Source organism: Colletes gigas, unplaced genomic scaffold (genome assembly GCF_013123115.1).
Source record: "Colletes gigas isolate AHSC1104 unplaced genomic scaffold, ASM1312311v1 Colletes_gigas_Sc00037, whole genome shotgun sequence".
Classification (NCBI taxonomy): Eukaryota; Metazoa; Arthropoda; class Insecta; order Hymenoptera; family Colletidae; genus Colletes; species Colletes gigas.
Window position 1 is genome coordinate 271,209 of NW_025106666.1, and position 19,369 is coordinate 290,577.

The 19,369-nt window shown below is 35.0% G+C and overlaps 1 protein-coding gene across 1 annotated transcript in view; it reads right to left on the minus strand.

Annotated features, from left to right (window-relative positions):
• The window catches only part of LOC122402541, a 60,113-nt gene extending 42,044 nt beyond the window's left edge, over nucleotides 1-18,069 (minus strand). Inside the window, exon 1 of the mRNA XM_043405412.1 lies at nucleotides 17,464-18,069. Within this exon, the coding sequence (XP_043261347.1) occupies nucleotides 17,464-17,505 (42 nt within the window). The 5' untranslated portion in view covers nucleotides 17,506-18,069. The remainder of the gene's footprint in view (nucleotides 1-17,463) is intronic.
• Nucleotides 18,070-19,369: the final 1,300 nt, after the last annotated feature.

The following is a 19,369-nucleotide window of genomic DNA, read 5'->3' on the forward strand; positions in this document are numbered from 1 at the left end:
CCAAAAATGATTGTAGTTGACCCCTGCAACCGAAAATAATTTTTCCAGAATGATTTGAAATTTTTGAATTTAATTGTTAATAACTTTTTAACGAAGCTTCCATCAACAAATGAGTATTCTTGATTTTCGTCTTATTTTGGCCTCTACTATCGCTCATTAAAATTTTTGCTAGAGGTGGCCGAACACCCTGTATAGCAAAGATGAAAAGAGAGAATCTTCAGTTTCCATTCTCTTAGAACAGTCTAACTATTAGTATTTTCTCCCTCATTGAGCCACTTTTAGAAGTAGCAAGGCCTCCCCTTTAAAATGGTTTTGGTTTATATCGATTTGACTTTCCGTTTTGAAAATATCGTAATTTAAATTAGAGGGTCATTTTTAAAATTTAACTATCTCTGTCTCCGTCTAGCGCGTCGGACCTCTCTCTTTCGCATGTGTGTCGTGACAATCGTGACCGAGTGACGTAGTATTTTCAAGAATTTACTACGTACTGTTTACTATTAACACGAGAGGTCATTGACCCAGCGCCGACGTAAACATTGAAAACTAAACAAACGGTTCGAACCTTATATCTCCGGAACTAATTAAGCTATCGACTCGAAACAAGTTTCATTTTAAAGGGTTCCCTATCCTCTATCACATGAATATAACTACTGTTATAATTTATTCTGTCTTCTATATTTATTTTGATATTTACTTTGATGGTATACACCTAAAGAAGTTTCAGCAATTCCTATTGATTATACAACTGGTATGCGATGAAACTGCAATATAAATTGTTTAGTTAATTGCGTTTTTGCGTAAATAATTGTTTTCTCCGGAATTAACTACGGTATCGACTTGAAAGAAATTCGTTTTCAAGGGCGTTTAATCTTCTATCCGATGAAAATTAAAAAATTTTTACGTAGTTTGTAAATTTTCTGTATCAAGTTACGGTACTAAGTATGCATATTTAAAGTAAAATTATTGAATATTTTGTACAGATTTTTAAAATGCATACTGTACAAAAAAATATGCGATATAAAAACTTCAAAACACAGCTTTCTGTACATATAATGGAAAAGTTATAAGTACCTTGCCTCGTAAAAGAGAAAAAGGAAGACTGGTCATTTGGTCAGTCATGGTAGAAATAAATATACATGAAGTATTGGTAGGTTTAGTGTTAAAAACTGAACGCCAGTGTCGAATAATATGAGGTGAATTTTTAATACTGATTACTGAGATAAAAATGTAGCAAGCAGTAGTCTTATACAGGCTGTTCGGTTACCCCTGGGAAAAATTTTAATGGAAGATTGTAGAGGCCAAAATAAGACGAAAATCAAGAATAGCAATTTGTTGATTGAGGCTTCTTTAAACAGTTATTAAAGTTTAAAGTTCCGCCTGTAGAACGGCAACTTGAAAACGGCTGCGTACGATAGTGGCTCTCACTCAGAAAACTGTAAGGCTGTCGATACGTCAGTGAGTAGAGTTTCTCATGCTGAATGAAAACCACTGTCACGCGCACGTAGCTGTTCACAGGTTGCCGTTCTACAGGTGGACCTTCAAACGTTAAAAACTTCTTAAAGAAGCCTCAACCAAGAAATTGGTATTCTTGATTTTCGTCTTATTTTGGCCTCTAGAATCTCCCATTAAAATTTTTCCCAGGAGTGGCCGAACACCCTGTATGTATAATTCATTGGTGAAAAAGATAATATTTTACAAATAATGGGTAGTATTGCAATAGTTTAATTTTTTATATTTTTATGAACGCGTAATGTGAACCTTTTGTTCCCCGTACAGAGAATCAATCAAATTCTTTAATAGATTCTTTACGAATGAAAAAATATGGTAATTTAAGATTATTTAAGCTTCTAGCCTTCTTCGAATCTCGATTAAATATAGTTTGTGAGAATCCTTACTTGTACTTAAGAAAAGCAGTTATTTATAAACTATTGCATCAGAAAAGAGTGGCTCTTTTCGTAACACTGATAAAATTGTCTTATAATTATTACTGAATATTTTAATAACAATCAAACTGCTATTGTAATGAAATATTTCAAGAAATCTTCGTTCTCGAATGGTATCGTATGAAAATTGTTAAACAAATATTATGTAAAAATATCGTGCTCCTAATTCCGATATTGCAGGTATTATATTTTAAGTTAAATCGAAAAGGTACGCGTTTGGCAAAGTGTTAAACAAAGTGAAAAATGTTAGTCCTGTATAAAGGTTTTGCACGCGTGCACGAAAGGCTGATATAATCGATTAATCGATGGGAATAAGAGAAAGGTATGAACCGCCAGTCGTAATTCGTTTACAATATTTTTATGCACTGCGCGTTTAATTGAAACGCAGTTATCGGCAGGTAGCGATATCGAATATCGATGCATTTACGCCGGTCGGATGCGCAAGGTACCGTAAAAAGGCCAACAAAATGTCGAGTTTGCCTCGTAAACGATATATTGATATATCGTAAATATGATACCGATACGGGGCGTCTGTGTTTTGCATGCTGTAAATCGATTTTACACCGAGAACCGATAAAACGGGGTATTTAACAGAATCCCCACGCTGTACGTCGAATAATGAAATTATTATAACACGTTCTCGATGGTAAGAGAGGAAATAGAGAACGGAAAGGCGAAGGAGACCCATCGGGTAAATAGCAGGTTTATGCAAGTGGATTAAAGAAAACCATCGCGAAACTTTACCGGTGTACTTTGCATCTCACACCCACGGAGAAAAGTTTAATAAATGGGAATTTTCTCCAGGTAAGTTTTAATTCCATTTAATCCCAGTTAAATACAGAGTGATTTAAAAAATACGTCGTAAAATTTAAATGGCGTATTCTGTTTCAAGGCGAGACGCGGAGTTATAATGATTTGAATTTTCTTCTCGATAACTATTAACATTAATTGTACTAGAACGATGAAACAGATGTAAATCCTATGCAATGGCTTATATTATGTAAATTTTTTAATCAATTTCAGCATTCGAGTCTTCTTCGATATTATGGACAAAAAGATCAGTACCAAAAATTATACAAAATTGTAATAGAGACGAACAAATTAGTTTTACTCTGAAGGAACAAAAAATAAATTAAATTTTGAGCTTCGGATAAAATTAATGGTATCAACATTGACTTTGGGTGATGAAAATGAATTAATTAGTAAACGATGAAAAAGGAAACGAATTAAATTTTTGAATGTATTTCAGGCTGGATTAATTTATAACTTTTTAAAGTGAAACAATGTTAACTTACAAAAAATTTTTAATTAACAATAAATATATTAAAAAATTTGTTTAACGTAAAAATAATTTGTGTGTAATAACTTTGTGTAATTTTGATGTGTTAATATTTTTACTCGTAGTATTGAATTAGACTTGAAATACGAATCAAAATGTTTAAATTGATCTCACAAATTTGTCTTTGCAAGACTGAGCACTATAAAGTTTTAAAAAATGTATCAGAATTGCAACTTTCTGTGACACAATGTCGAATACGTTTAGCTTTATTGAAATACAGAATGCTTCGAAAAATGAATCAAACAGTTTGTATGGAAAACGAAGAAACGAGACTCAATAAATTTGAATTCTCACTGAAAACTTTAAATTTCGTTCGCTTTCATTGGACTATAAAAGCAATTCAAAAGCTATGTTGTACAATTTGTAGGTACACTATAGTATACTATGATGGAATGAAACGAGACCGAGTAAACACAAATCTTTTCTAATAACTTTTACTTCCATATTTCGCCAATGAAATACATATAAAACGTTTCAAAGTATGTCATACAATTTAGAATTTGATTCTGTACCACTGACAGATTCCAATTTTCTCTGACAATTTTTAATTTTTAGTTCGATTTACTTTTACTTACAATACAAAACAATTCACTAGAGCATTAGTTTTTTCCTTTAGGTATTTTTTAAGATAAATATTTAAATAAAAGAGCTTTAAAAACAGCATGCTGCAGCACATGCAGTTGCATTTTATATTTAAAAGGGAGAAAACGAAAATTATTAACTTTTATTACTTCACTCAAATATTTTTTATATCAAATACGAAAAGTGGTTTAAATAAACAGGAACTTCCTCGACATTTTTAATTCCACATAGAGATTAATGATTCCAAACATTCTATATACAGGGTGTTCGGCCACAGGGTAGAGGCCAAAATAAGACGAAAATCAAGAACACCAATTTTTTTATTGTTAATGGGATAGCAATAGGAGATGCACTGTGGTCGAAAGTATAGGCACAGATAACAATAACGAGCAGAAAACTTTATTATAGAAGGTGAAATACATAATCATCTGCTACGTTATGTCTGGACGCGAACTCGCGACGATCTGAAGAACGCACGGCACGGTGCTCGTCTTAAGAACGGTTCGATTAACAATCGACGATCGCCCTAACCGAAAAGGGCGATTGCACGCCGTGTGCAAACCACGCTGAACCGTTAACGGATTCCGTCTCGTGATATACCACGAACGGTTTCCTGTGACAACATTTTTGATTGAGGCTTCCTTAAAAACTTATTAACGTTTAAAGTTCCATACCGACCAGAAATTTTTTCGACGAAATTAAAAAATTTCTAATCGTTCTAAAAAAATTAATTTCGGTTACAGGGGCAAATTACAATCATTTTTTATGAATAGACATACCCCCGAAATCCTACGCAGTTTCGAGAAAAAAATTCGAGTAAGTACTACAAATTTTCGGTGAAAAAAAAGAATTTCGAATCGTTCTAAAAAAATTATTTTTAGTTGCAGAGGTCAATTATAAGCATTTTTGGTAAATAGACACACCCCCACAATTCTATGTGTTTGTGAGAAAAAAATTCGTGTAGGTAAACAAATTTTATTAATAATTCTGTTAATAACTTTTTAACGAAGCCTCAATCAACAAAATGGTATTCTTGATTTTCGTCTTATTTTGGCCTCTAGAATCGTTCATTAAAATTTTTCCTAGGGTTGGCTGAACACCCTATATATTACAAAATGAAGAAACAAGTTCCAATTCTTTCAATACTTCCACCGAATACACGATTATTTATAAAATATAAAGGGTTACAAACTATACTCTTTATCGAGTACATGCTATCAGAGGTTATGAAATATTACAAAGGTAATCAAATTAGAACAACTATATTAAACTTGTACACAATACATTTCGCATTTAACGCAATTAACTAATACTACACATATATATCAAAGAAGAGAAAGATAAATGGACATTATGGAAAGAATACACGTGGACGCCTCACGGCCAGGAAACATAAGCCCGCTCTCGAACGGGGAAATCCCATTCGACCTCGCTACCATCGGCTACAGGTCCGCCAACAATGCCGACATTGGCCGCATTTCCAACACATGCAAATACTCTTTTTTAGTTGATATAATAACATAATCTTACTTTTCACTTATCGAAACCAACAAGTACTCTTTTAAAAACGACAAAATAAAAAACCAGATTTACTTTACATAATGTATTAGTTTATATTACAGATTACGTTAAAGAATTCTTAGTCCCTTTCGTGTATATTTATCGCAAAAGCACTGGCAAACTACACAGTGCCAGGGATTAACATTTTTTTATTTTATCGCGTACCTTTACGCGTGTAAAGATATTGTGATCCCTTCCTCCGACCACATTTTCTTCAGAAGAGTAATTTCTGTACTCTTTTCTTGCATCTCAACGTCGATAAAAAAGTTCGTTCTTTACTTTTGGTCTACGCATTTTTCGACGCTACGTTCGAATCAGTCAGTGTCTAAGCGAGAATAAGTGGAATGAAATGTTACCAAAGGGGAATCGTAGTCTCGCGTCGGATTGAATTCACGGAACAATTCCGCGACGGAAAGAGGAATAAAGTTCAAAGGGAGCCTGGCTGCGCGAAAAGAAGTAGAAAGTTTTCGGTTGCGAAATAAGATTCCATTTAAAATTTAGATTCCGCGTCGGCGGAATGCGAACCAAGGAAACTGATAAGGATTTCAAAGAGAGTGGAATATCGGGGAAAAGTTGCATGAACTTTTCCAAAGTACAAGTTCGAACGATTCGCGCAATCGATTGCAACTTCCAATTCCGGGGACATTTTGGTCGCAAAAGAAATCTTGGAAAAATCACCGAAAACAGAGTACATCGAAGTTTAGAAAATTTTCAACCGATATATTTCGTTTACAATAAAAATAAAACGGTCTTATTATCCCTCAGCCATTTAATCTTTGTGGATACTGCATGAATTCAACGAGAGCAATGTATAGCAATTTATTTGCGACCTTTATCGAACAGTGAAACAGTGATTCGTTCGTTGTAAAATATTTCACTTCACGATCGAAACTTTTGGTTTTATTCGACGAGTAACGGATAATACACCGTGTAGTTTCCAAAGTAAATAGAATATCTCACATTTCTGCAAGAAACACTGTTCCGCGAAGTTTGGTTATTACGTCCAATAATTTCCGCAAGTATCTAGTTGCCATTGTTTCTCAAACTTGCAAATTAGTTTTAGAACTTTGGAAACAGTTTCTACGCTTTAACGAAGCCACTGAAATATCTCTTATCGCGCGGGGATTATTCAGACTTCGCGAACGTTAAAACACATAGTCGTCTAACAACAACAATTTGTTATTCGTGATTGTGGCTAACGCTTTAAAAATCCCACGGAGACTTTCCGCTATTTATCAGGAATCTTTTGCAAGTTTGTTAACTTGGACGCTTTTGTGAAATCATCGGTGTCGACGTTGAGTTACGAATGGAAAGATTCATTCTGATTAACATGTGTAAGTAAAGTTTAGAGAATGTTGAACGTGGAACGCAATCGGATGGAGCATAACTGTCGACGTGGAAAAGTAAGCGAAGCTTTCAGCGAAATCAATTTCCACGGCAGCTGCATTTCCGTCGCGACAGGGAAAAATATCGCCGTCGGTACAGTTCCACGAGCTCGTGAATAAACATTATTGCCATACGTGAGCACATTTAGACAGTTTCGTCGCCGAGAGAACCGTGTATAAAAGGGACAAAGTGAGGGGCGTGGGTGGGGGAGTGGCATTGGCGCAAAATTCGAATCGATCTCCATGAGAAAGCATTGTAACTCCGATTAAAGTTTCAAGTACGTGGAAAACCGCAATCTAACTGGGGATCGACTCTCTCGTGCATACAGGGTGGACCATTTATATGGACATGCCCAAATATCTACCCCTCTTATGTATGAGAGTTGGACAAATTTTATTCGCGAACGACAAATAAAAATTTTCAATTTGTTTCTAAATTAGAATCCACTAAACGATTTTTTAAATCAACGTCCAAACAAGAGAAACTCAATTTACGAACAAATCTAACGTTTTTATTCGTTATTCGCGAATAAACATTATCTACGAAAAAACTATTCAGGATAATATTAAAAGCAGAGACGAGCAACTGTTTATTTGAATAATATATGTAAACTAATGAATCCAACGAAAACATAACTAGATTTGAACGTTTTTATTCGCTATTCGCAAATAAACATTGTCTACGAAAAACTATTCAGGATAATATTAAAAGCACAGACGAGCAACTACTTATTTGAATAACATATGTAAACCAACGAAGACTTAATAAGTTTTTAAAAGGTCGTTGAAGAATTAAGATCTACCATCCTTGGCATCCTCCTCTTGTCTTATCAAGAATCTAATTCATTTTAATTTAAAAAAATAATGTAATATCGAAAAAGTAGCCGTGTACACAAGAGAATAAAAATATGTAGGAGACTAAAAGAAGATTCAATTAGGGATCAGAAAAGCTTGAGAAAGTTCGACAAGCTTAGAATAAATGATGTCGGCGAAAATTCATTTCCCATCTAAAATAAATTCCTACCGAGACTTGTAAGGACAAGGGATACCCAGGTGTTAGCGTTTACGTGGTCCCACCCTGTATATTTAGTCTGAAGGGAGAAGTTCAAAGAGGAGAATACGCCGTGGAAAGTAATATCTGGCGGGAGAAACTTATGCGGCAGCCGGCGTGTAATCGCACTTTGTATTTTATCAAGATCCTGATGCGACGGTGAATTATGTAATTGCAACTCGTCCCGCGGGCCTGCGGAACGCTGAAAACCACCAGCCCCGGGTTGAAAATGCTTTTCCTCCCCCTTTGACGCGACTCGATAGGGGAAAATTGCGAACGAAAAGCTCCCACTTGGAAATTGCCGAACGGAGAAACAACGAACACGAGGATGGAGAAAGAATATCATCGCGTTATTATATCGTTCGCAAATGGTCCTCAAGAAGATTAAATACCGTGAGTTCTCGTTGAAACGAAACTCCAACGAGCTAATTTGGCAATTTCAGATCCAAAAATTTTACGCCCATTACAATATCTCTACAGTTATTATTCCTTATAATAATATTCCTAGCATTCTCGTGTGATTCAACGTAGTTTATAATTAATTAATATTTATTGAATAATTTGATAATTAAACAAGTTGGTGAAAGTTTCTAAGGATGAGGAAATATATTTCTGACATTTACGATGACACCATCGAGCTATGTAAATTAACAAAGTTGATTATATATTTGGTGCTAATATTTAAATATTTATCGAAATTTACAAATGTTGGTTCGAAAAAAATTCTATATATTGATTTCCTACTTTCTATTATTTCTTAGCGTTTATTTAATATTATTATTAAAATTCTTGCCATTTTAATTTAAAATAAATTTGTTGGATGATTAATAGATATTCGTGCAATCGAGTCTCGAATTACTTATCCACCGAAATCATTACGCGAGAAACAGACGTAGAGAATAGAATAATTCCGCAGAGACCCCTCGTTGGAAACAGAAGCGCGATGACGACGTTATGCAAAACTCTGCTTTCTGTTACGAATTCACGTCAACGACTCACGTTTTTCCGAGGATCGACGAAATCATAGAACGCCCCGCGGCACGCTAATTGAATTGCTAATTGAGCCGGTGAAACAGCGTTTTCGAAGTTTATCATCGGGGAAGCACTTGCATAATTCCCTTAGGTCGTTACGTCAAGGAACAGTGTTTCTTCGGTAATAATTGCCAATGTTTAACAGAGTTACAGTAGAAATAACAGAAGCTGGGAATCGCGGTTTCCCTTCTACGTTAATGGAACACTTCGATTCGAAGATTTATTTAACTCCTATTTTCACGTTCCACGAGTTTTGCTGGATCGCCATTTATCAAGATTGGTATCTCCTTCCTCGGAGTCTCTGTAACGATTGAATTCGTATATGGAGCGACGTAGGATTTTTATTAACAGAAACACGCGCGTCTGAATCGGAGTTTAATTCTTTACGAAATCATATATTCTCGATAGAGTATCGGTGAACGTGATTTATCGTTAAAACTGCTACTGAAATGCTTTGAAATCGTTTCTGGACAATTTTTATATTGATTATAATAATTTTTTCAACGGTGAAACCTATACTGCCACCGCACAATAATAAAAAATACAGTGCAATTTGTATCGTCTATTTTAGAGAATTTTGTTTGATATGCTTATTTATATATTCTATAATTACAAGATTATGCATATCTGTCTAAATTAAAAATTAACCCAAATCGCTTATTTTAAAATCTTTGGATTATGTATTAATAAATTGCTAATTGCTGTGCTTCTTCATACTAATGATGCATAAAGTAGTATAAGTCTAATTAATATTTTATCACTAATTTTGTATTATTGCAAATTGATTTTAAATTTTGCATCATAATTATTCCCTTTACGTATATCCTATATGTTAGCTTCGAGTTCATTACTACACCTAAATGTTTTACTGGTCGTTTTATTTCTACATTATTATTGTATATTTTGATTGGTTGTAATACTTGTATACCCATACATTTTCCTGGAAAAACTATTGCTTCAGTTTCGCTAATGTTAATTGAAATGTTCCACTATTCGTAGAACGATTCCAACATATTTGCATATATTTGCACCAGCTTTGCTGCTAAAGTTGCTATAAACGAGTGTGCATAAATAGTCGTATCATCTGCATACATTGCTATTACAGTTTTAGAGTTTTTGTATATTGTTGAACTAAATATTCAATAGTATCGGACGAAAAATGAATCCTTGTGATACACCTGCCGCTACTTGCTTTAATGTTGACTTTTTAATGTTTATTGTTACCATGAATTTTTATTTTTCGTGTACCAGTAAATGAGTTTAATAATTGAACATGGATATTGCTACTGAATTAATTTGTATATTTAGTCGTAAATCCAAACCTTATCGAAGGCCTTTTCTATGTCTAATAAAAACATTACAGTCATTTTATCATTACGGATTATGTTTTTCCCTGAAAATTGTTCATCTATTGTTAATGCATTATGTTTTTTTATTCCGATTACTGGTCTTCTATCATTTTTGCCACTACACCATAGTATTTTGTACTACAACTTAAAGCAATATTTTAAACATATATTGGAATTTTAGGAAAAACAGTAAACCTCTTCTCGTTCGACAAATCCCTCCTCTTCGTTTGGCAAAGCCATTGTATCGTCGCTACAAAGCTTCTTTGATTTTTTATCGAAATGTAGTTCAACGTTTTTCATTATAACATTGACATTTTCAAATTGTTTACCCACTAATAAGCCTGAAAATTGTTGTATTTTATTCCTTATAAGGTTCGGTTTTATTATATGCTAACAAAAATATTCATTCAATCAGGCTCAAGTACAATCAAGAAAAATTTCAAACTTTGCAACAATATCTATTTGTTTCGAATTTGTACGAATTGTTGATATTAGTATGTTTAAAATTTCAAAAATCCCCTGAATTGACAAATTTTCTTTGTTTTCTATTAAATTACAAATTTCATCTACGTCAATTTCAGAATATCGAAATTATGGGACGACCTAATATTACTAGATTTTTCAAATTTCGATTATGTTTATTGTACGTCTAAATCTAAAAGCCTATAAAATATTTAAAATTGGTGAGGATCAGGTGTGAAATTCTCCTTGAAAGAGTAGTAGAAGGCCTTCGGGAGAATGGAAAACAGCCGAATGGAGGAAAGTGCCCGAGAGAATCTTTTTCCGGATTGGGATGGAAAAGTTAGAAGAAAAAGGCGTTCGCCGGCCGATAAAAATCCGTGTTGGCTGAAACGTTAATTGGATTTCTCGGAGTCTCCATTCGGTAAACCTTGGGGTACTTTGGGATCGTGGTTCTCGGTTGTGCTGCGCGTCAAGGGAACAAAATGTGTTTGTTATGTCTATAAATAGAATGTTGCCGTTTAGCGGGTAATGCTGGAGCATCGATCGCGGCTCAGAGGAAATGTCGGCCGACGTATCAAGCTTGCTTGCCACTAATTAAAACGTTAATGGTACCCGGCGCGTACCAATTAAAGACGATGCGTTCCCGTCGAGTGTATTAACAGTAATTTCGTGCGTTTAATAATCGCTGCGCAGCACAGTGGTCCGGATGGCGTGTCAAAACGCCAACTAAATTCATAACGCTGTTATTTATACGTTATTCGTTACGAGAGGAGTGATTTTAAGGGTAATTCGGGTCGTCGAATCTAATTTTTTCATTAACAATTGCCACGGTGGCCACCGGTGACCGACGTTTTAACTTACAAAGTGTTTCAATATTATTTTCAATAGAAGTACCCTAATACTTGTAAAATTGTAAATAACGCTACTTTAACTTAGACTACTGTAAAATAACAAATTTACCATTGAATTATCGAATATTTCCATGTTTCACGCTACAATTTGAATCACTGTTGAAGACATTTTTAGACATCTAACTTTCTTTTCCACATCTTCTTCGATTTTGAACGCATTTATCTTGAAAATTTGCTTCCTCGAACAATTTTACTCATTGCACATTTATTTTATTTTCATACGTGAGTTATAAAATTTGTAGTAAAGTTAAAATGACTAAATACAAGACAATAAAGTCATTTGTATCGTATGTACACTCTCGTCCACAAATTTTTGGACGCTTGACGAACGTAGGATAAATATAAATTAACACTCTGAAGCGATGGAAATTATAGAATGAAACTAACACTTAAACGATCGTCCAAATTAATGGTAGAATTTCATCAATAATCATTTTTTAGTATTTTTTTCATTAACACGATAATTGCCACGATGGTCACCGGTGACCGACGCTTTGAACTTACAAAGTGTTTCAATATTATTTTCAATAGAAGAGCCCTAATACTTGTAAAATTGTAAATAACGCTACTTTAATTTAGAATACTGTAAAATAACAAATTTACCATTGAATTATCGAATATTTCTATGTTTCACGCTATAATTTGAACCAATGTTGAGGATATCTTGAGACATCTAACTGTCTTGCAATATTATCCACATCTTCTTCGATTTTGAACGCATTTATCTTGAAAATTTGCTTCCTCGAACAATTTTACTCATTGCACATTTACTTTCATTTCTAACGTGAGTTATGGAATTTGTAATAAAGTTAAAATAACTGAATGCGAGACAATAAAGTCGCTCTGAAAAATTGTATGCGTACATTAATTTACATTTTTCAAGATAGACGAGTAAAATGTCCGGTGACTAATGAACGATAAGTGACATAGATGTCCAATATGCTTCAACCGTAAGATCCGGAAGAAAAAGAAGAGAAAGATGTTATATACGCTAAATATGAGAATGAAAACGTGAGCTGCACGATGAACGTAATTGTAAAATATATTTTTATAAATTATTGCTTTATTCGAATTAAATATATTACTGTAATTTGGGTTTCCATTACTGCAATAAGAAAATACCTTCTCTTCCCTCTTCACCGATTTCAACGAAATTTCGCAGGTTTATGAGTTCGTATATACAACAATCATAACCGGACTTATAACCGTAGATAGCAGGTCAGTTATAAAAAAAATAACTGTAAAATTTATACACAAAACATCTGCAAATTGTATATGCGTGGTATCCCAATACAAAGCAATTTACAGGTTTCTTTTCAGAAAATCACAAAAGAAATATAAAAATTAATGGTATTAACCCCTATGCTAATAACTAAAATATTACTGAATTAACAATATGCGTTTTACAGTAGAATGCTCCCTTAAGTAAGAATACATAATCAAGTTTACGTAAGTAATTAATTTCACTTGAACATTGAAGTACAAGATTGAAACCAAGCTTAGCTCTGATTGTATTTTTAAGCTACTTAGACGCCTCCGCCGCGGAGACTCTCCTTTTGAGTAATAGGTATTCCTGGAAATAATTTGCTTGAAATTCACTGGATGCTTCAATGCAGCGTACTCGAGACTTTCTATAAGGAAAAGTGCACTTTCATTTCGCGGAGTATTTAGTGGAAAAGACAGCAGAAGCTGCACCTGTACAAGTCACTCGTGACAAATTGCAGAGTTTGAATTTGACTCGGTGGCGATTGTCAGTTGATCGTGTTATTTTGGATTCGATGCACTTTCGCGTTGCACGGGGTATTAAATTTTACATGTATGCACCGGTTCATGAATCTAGACCTATTATCGGTTCTGTTCTTCCGTGTCTACGTACATTTGCATTCGTTTTACGCTCAGCCACGCTCGGTCCGTTTCTACAGCTTCCTTTATGCACGCATTTTATTGGACTCTTCTGCACCGACTTTCCGCCCAATGGAATACATTTTCGATCTCGATTTTCTTTGATTACTTTGCGGATGACAGAAGTAATTGTTACGGAGTTTCTCTCTTCGGATAGTAATGAAAATGGTTATGAATTCCTTTAATGCCTCTTAATTCTTTTAATGGCTCGATTGTAAATATTAAACCTTTCAGTAGCTTTTCCTACATATTCAACATTTTTTATGTTCCTACTGAAATATCGTCAAATCAATTTGAATCACCACTCTTTGTCTTTTACGTTTAGTTGCGTTTTCGAAGTAAGACTTTACAGAGAAACATTTAAGTACAAGAACTTTAAACATATTTATATGGTTGTTCAATCATATAAGATTCAGTAATTGGAGTCCCTGTTAAAAATCGAAATTCGTCTGAACCGCTCTTAATAGAAATGTACTCAATGTTACTTTTCACGTGTAGAAATTTTTTTAAATCTGAATAATTTTCTTTATGAATACCATATGATTCAAATGCAAGACGTTTATTTTAAATCTTGAATTAAATCTTGGAATTGTTGATATAACATATAAAAATCTTGAACGAAACTGTTTATTTGCTTTTATTGGAGGGCAATTCTTATATTTTATAAATTACTTTCATCATCGTCATATATATCACACGATCCTACTACTTTCGTTTTTCCATTTAAATCCCATCATTGTAGAAGACATTTACTATCGTGACTGGTCTGTTTAGTGTACTTTCCTTCAGCATACTATTATTACTGATATACAGGGTGTTCGGCCACCCCAGGGAAAAATTTTAATGGGCGACTCTAGAGGCAAAAATAAGACGAAAATCAAGAATACCAATTTGTTGATGGAGGCTTCGTTAAGTTATTAACGTCTAAAGTTCCGCCCGTACTGAATTTTTTTCTAGAAAGTGGGTAGAATTTCGGGGGTAGGTCTATTCACCAAAAATTATTGTATTTGACCCCCGTAACCGGAAATAATTTTTTAAGAACGATTTGAAATTTTTTCTTCGCCCAAAAATTTAGACAACGATTTTTCTTAAAAATTTGTTTTTCATTTTTAATAAAATTGTTTAACACTCTACAAAAAAGTTGTCTAATGCTTTTTTGTAGGTGCCCATGGGCTCTGCTTCAAAAAAAATTCCACTGAGATAGCTTTACTATTGTAGAAGTTATGGCCGTTTAAAAATTGGACCAGTTTTAGGGGGGTTTTCTCACTTTGCGGGGTTAAGGAACAACTTTTTGGAATTTCTTAGAAGTTCTACATATTCTACACCAAAATACGCGTTGTTTGCGTTTTGAAAAAATAAAATCCTCCAATCCGTTCAGGAGTTATGACATTTTTAAGATTCGCATGAAATTTCAGAGAAGCATTTCTGGTCTCAGATTAGATTTTCAGTACAGAATTTTTTTTTCGAAAGTGCGTAGAAATTCGGGGTATGTCTATTGACCAAAAATGCTTGTAATTGACCCTTGTAACTAAATACTATTTTTTTAGTATGATTTGAAACTTTTTAATTTAATTAATTAATAACTTTTCAATGAAGCCTCAGTCAAGAAATTGATATTCTTGATTTTCGTCTTATTTTGGCCTGTAGAATCTCCCATTAAAATTTTCCCCAGGTGTGGCCGAACACCCTGTATATTAACACTAGAACTATTCGCGCTCAAAATATTTTGTTTCTGAAAATAACAAGTATCACGACACAACATTGCGTTTCCTCTATAAGCATTTGATGCAGACTAAATTTTAAATATTTTTAAGGTGCAATAATCCAAACGAATAAAACTTTGGCTTACAACTAAAAAATATTCTCTATTAATAAAATGAAAAATAAAACGCTTATTTTTCTCACATAGACTCGTTTTAAATCGCTATCACATTTGTACATTATTATCCTTCATTATTTCTCATAAGAATTCAATTGGTGATTCATTACTCTTATGTCATCTGGAAAATGAAAAGTAGCTTTTTCAACCTGTATTTTTATTAGTATAGATGTCGAATATCTAAATAATGATTACATCACGATAATACGGAAGCAAATACCGCTATAATGTTTGCCTAAACCCCAAATATTTCGGTTTTTATTCTCTGATATTAACATTTTAAATAGAAACTGTACGTGTGAATCACATTGATATACTGACTGTCACATCACCCATATACGGGGGACATAACTTTTCATTAAGAAGCTAACAAAAAGTCATTCTGAAGATTAGATGTTAAAGAAAATAAATCTACATAGGATTCTTGAATGTTAACGAAGTTGTAAAAATAAGTTCTATAACAAATTCTAGGTGTGCTAGTATCCAATTGTCTAAAAACAAAGTATCATCTTCAACGTCGGATTATATCATAATTGTAAGTATTTACTTGTTAAAATCTTTGAAAATTATACGTGGTGCAACGCAGGAGATTGGGGAAGAATTTATAGAAAGCATGGAAGCAAAATCATTAATTTATATTTGACTTTTTCGAACAAAAAGCTTTGGGTATCTAGGTATCCCTTTTATTGAACAATCATAAATAAATAATTTTTGTAAATAAATAAAAAAAGCATCTCGAAAAAATCCGGAAGAATCGTTTAGAGCTCACGAAGGACATAGAGCGAGGCAACGCGTATATCCACGACGGGACCTCCGTAAACCGGTAGCGATGAGCTGTTCGAATCTCAGCTTTGAAACGGTTCCAAATTTTTAAGTCTACCAAAACTCGAATTGTTTTGAATATAACTCGAAGGTTGAAACTCTCGAAATTCTCGAGTTTTGATAACTAAATTGGGAAAATTTTATTCGCAAACAAAGAATAAAATTTTCAGATTCATTCGTGAACTAAGTTTTGTTTATATTACATCTGTTTTATTTGTGAATTATAATCCATCAACAGCTTTTGCAAAAACTGTAACTTCGTTCAACGAGAACAGGCAACGTTTATTCATCGACTGTGAATATTATTTGTGAATAAAATTTGTATTCGTTATTTGTAAATCAAATTTGCCCAAAAGTCTTGATAATTGCATAATAGAATCGGTTCAAACATAGAGTAGTGAGTACAAATGAAAGAGATGCGATCGTGTCAAGCTGAATATTTTTTCATATTTGGCCAATTTGTACTTTACTATTAATTGAAGTCAGTAATATATATATAGTAGATTCGAATAACAGGAAAATTAAATAGTGTAAAAATGAAATTTTTGAAAAAATTAATTGATTACTTTAATATATTATTTATCACAGAAACAAAAATTTGTACTTTAATTTATTACAACATTGTGTCTATAATGTGTAATATAGTAATATACATACATTATAGCTACGCAATGTAATATGTACTACTTGTATCATTTATTTAAATATTGAACTTGACACAGTATCAGGTTCGACAGCGAAATGAGATAATACTGTAACACTTCATTTGAATCTCTTTCTCTTTTACTCGCTACCCTTTTTTATGTTTGAACCGATTCTATCATACTATGCACACTAACACTCGGAAATCTATCAAGCCTTCCAAGACTCAAGACACTCAGGATATTCAAGACATTAAAGACTTTAGAGAGTACATATTAAGCTTCGAGTGATATTTGAATTGATGCTCCAAATTCCATCGCTAGCCACCGGCTGCACGGTGTGTTTCTAAACTGCGGAACAGAGTAGTCACTCTAGTGCAAGTGTCCACATAATCTTGTGACTCTTGCACAAGCAGGTCGTTCGGTGCTCGACGGAGTTTCGGAGTGTTATTTGCAATTGAGAAAACAAGTCTCTTCGTATAGTATCGCGGAGCAGCCAAACGATCCTGTCTGCGTGCGGTAAACGAGTCTGGAGGCGATCGGAAGACCGGCAGCCAAGAGCACGAGGTTAACGAAACGGGGCCGATTTATCAGCTATTACATACCTCGGACAGGGCGTCCTCCATCATATTGCTGGTATCTCTCATGACTCTGAATGGAAACTAGCACCGACAACAATCACTCAACGCCCACGTTTTATCCGTTTCCTTCTCCCGGCGTGGTGTTCGGCGTATCTTTCACTGTGTTCTTTCGTCCTCTCCTCCGCGGCCCCCTCCCCACCGACGAGAACTCCACGAGGCCGTGAAGACCGAAGTGACTTCCTTGGCGGAGAACTCCGAGGATCGTCACCGACTCCCGGGTAACGTGGTGTTCCCTGTCACGAGCACATTGTTCACAGGGGATCGGTTTCGAGGAGGCTGTTCGTTTGAAGGCGCGTAACTTCGCCGTTGGATCGATCGTATCGCAACGTGTCACTTCCCTCCCTCTCCGTCTGTGCGACTGGTTCGGCCGTTTCCCTACGGAGAGCCGTTCTCCCGCGACACAGGGTCGCCGACGTCCCGCGATCCTTCGCGGATCAGCACGAGCTGCGGTACGCTAACGAAAAGGGGATGACGTGGTGGCATCCGAGCGTGGGGAGCTCAACGGGCTCACGAGACGATCGCGGGGCGATCCATCGATGTACGCGGCTTTGGAAATACTGGCGAGCGCTGTCAGGTAAGCCAGAGAGCAGGTCGAGTCGTGGTCGACAGACAGCCAGCAGGCCAGACCTGCCACCATGACACTGCTCCCGTCCTCTTCTACCCTCTCGCGATCTCTCCCTTGCACCGACTGCTTGCAGCTGCCTTTCCTCCCCGCCCTGCTTGCCCGACTTCCCCTCCGACTCCCACTATCCCGCTGTTTCCACTCTCTATCTCCGTCTGCTTTCCTCTTCAACTGGAACATCCGACCTTCCTCGTCGCTCCTACCACCGCGACTGGTCTCCCCTCCCTTTCCATTCCAGTGATCGCCGTCGCTTCTCCTTCTCTAGCCTGCGTTTTCCTCCCGATTCCCCTCCCGTGGCAAGACATTCTCACTCCTTCTTCCTTCCCTGACGCCCCTCCACGCTGGAGTTTCCCGCAGCTTCGGCCACGAACGCTTCTTCCACGCACGGTTCAACCGGAGACGTCGTCGATCAGAAGACCGCGGAGTTTAAATCGCCGCACGGTAGGGGAATTAAAGGGGTATTCCAGCCCGAACTGCGCTTTTTGAAACTTTCTTGGGGAATTTTTTGCAAATAAACTATCAAATCAAAATGAGAAATAATTAAGATTTTATGAGTTACAATAAAATTTATTTTAAAATAAATGAATTTTAATTATAAAAATATCCTTAATTAAATTTAACCCATTCGCTGCTAAGGACGAGTATATTCGTCTTTGGCAGGGTGTTATGCGTTGTCAAAACGAGTACACTCGTCCTACTTTCAATATGTTATAACATACAGGCTTTTGAATAAGCAAATTTTTTGTGCCCACAAACATAAATATACAAATGTAAAAAACTTGAAAAAAATACTATGAATAAAATTTATTACAAAAATTATACATCAATTATTATTTAATGAGAATAATCTTTTACAGATTTAAATTAAGCAAAAATCAACTTCATCGTGTATTTATAACAAAATTTTATAGCAACTTAATCACATATTATTAATTATCTTTATGATAGGATCGAACAGTAATATCTAGTCTCCTTGCGAATGTTTTTCGTTGCAAAAACTCTACATTTGCAAGTTGGATTTTTATTTTTTGGTGTAAGAGGAATAGCATCAAGATAATGAAGGGAATTTTGTTCCTGGGGTATGATTGACGTAGATGGCTGCGATTGAATGATTGCATCTTGGCATTCGTTTAGCAAATATTGTATAACATCTTCTCTAGATTTAAGAGATGTTTTATTTTCTGCGTTCGATTGCTGAGAATAAAATTTGTATGCATTATGCACAGCCATTTCCATTATGTGTACGGC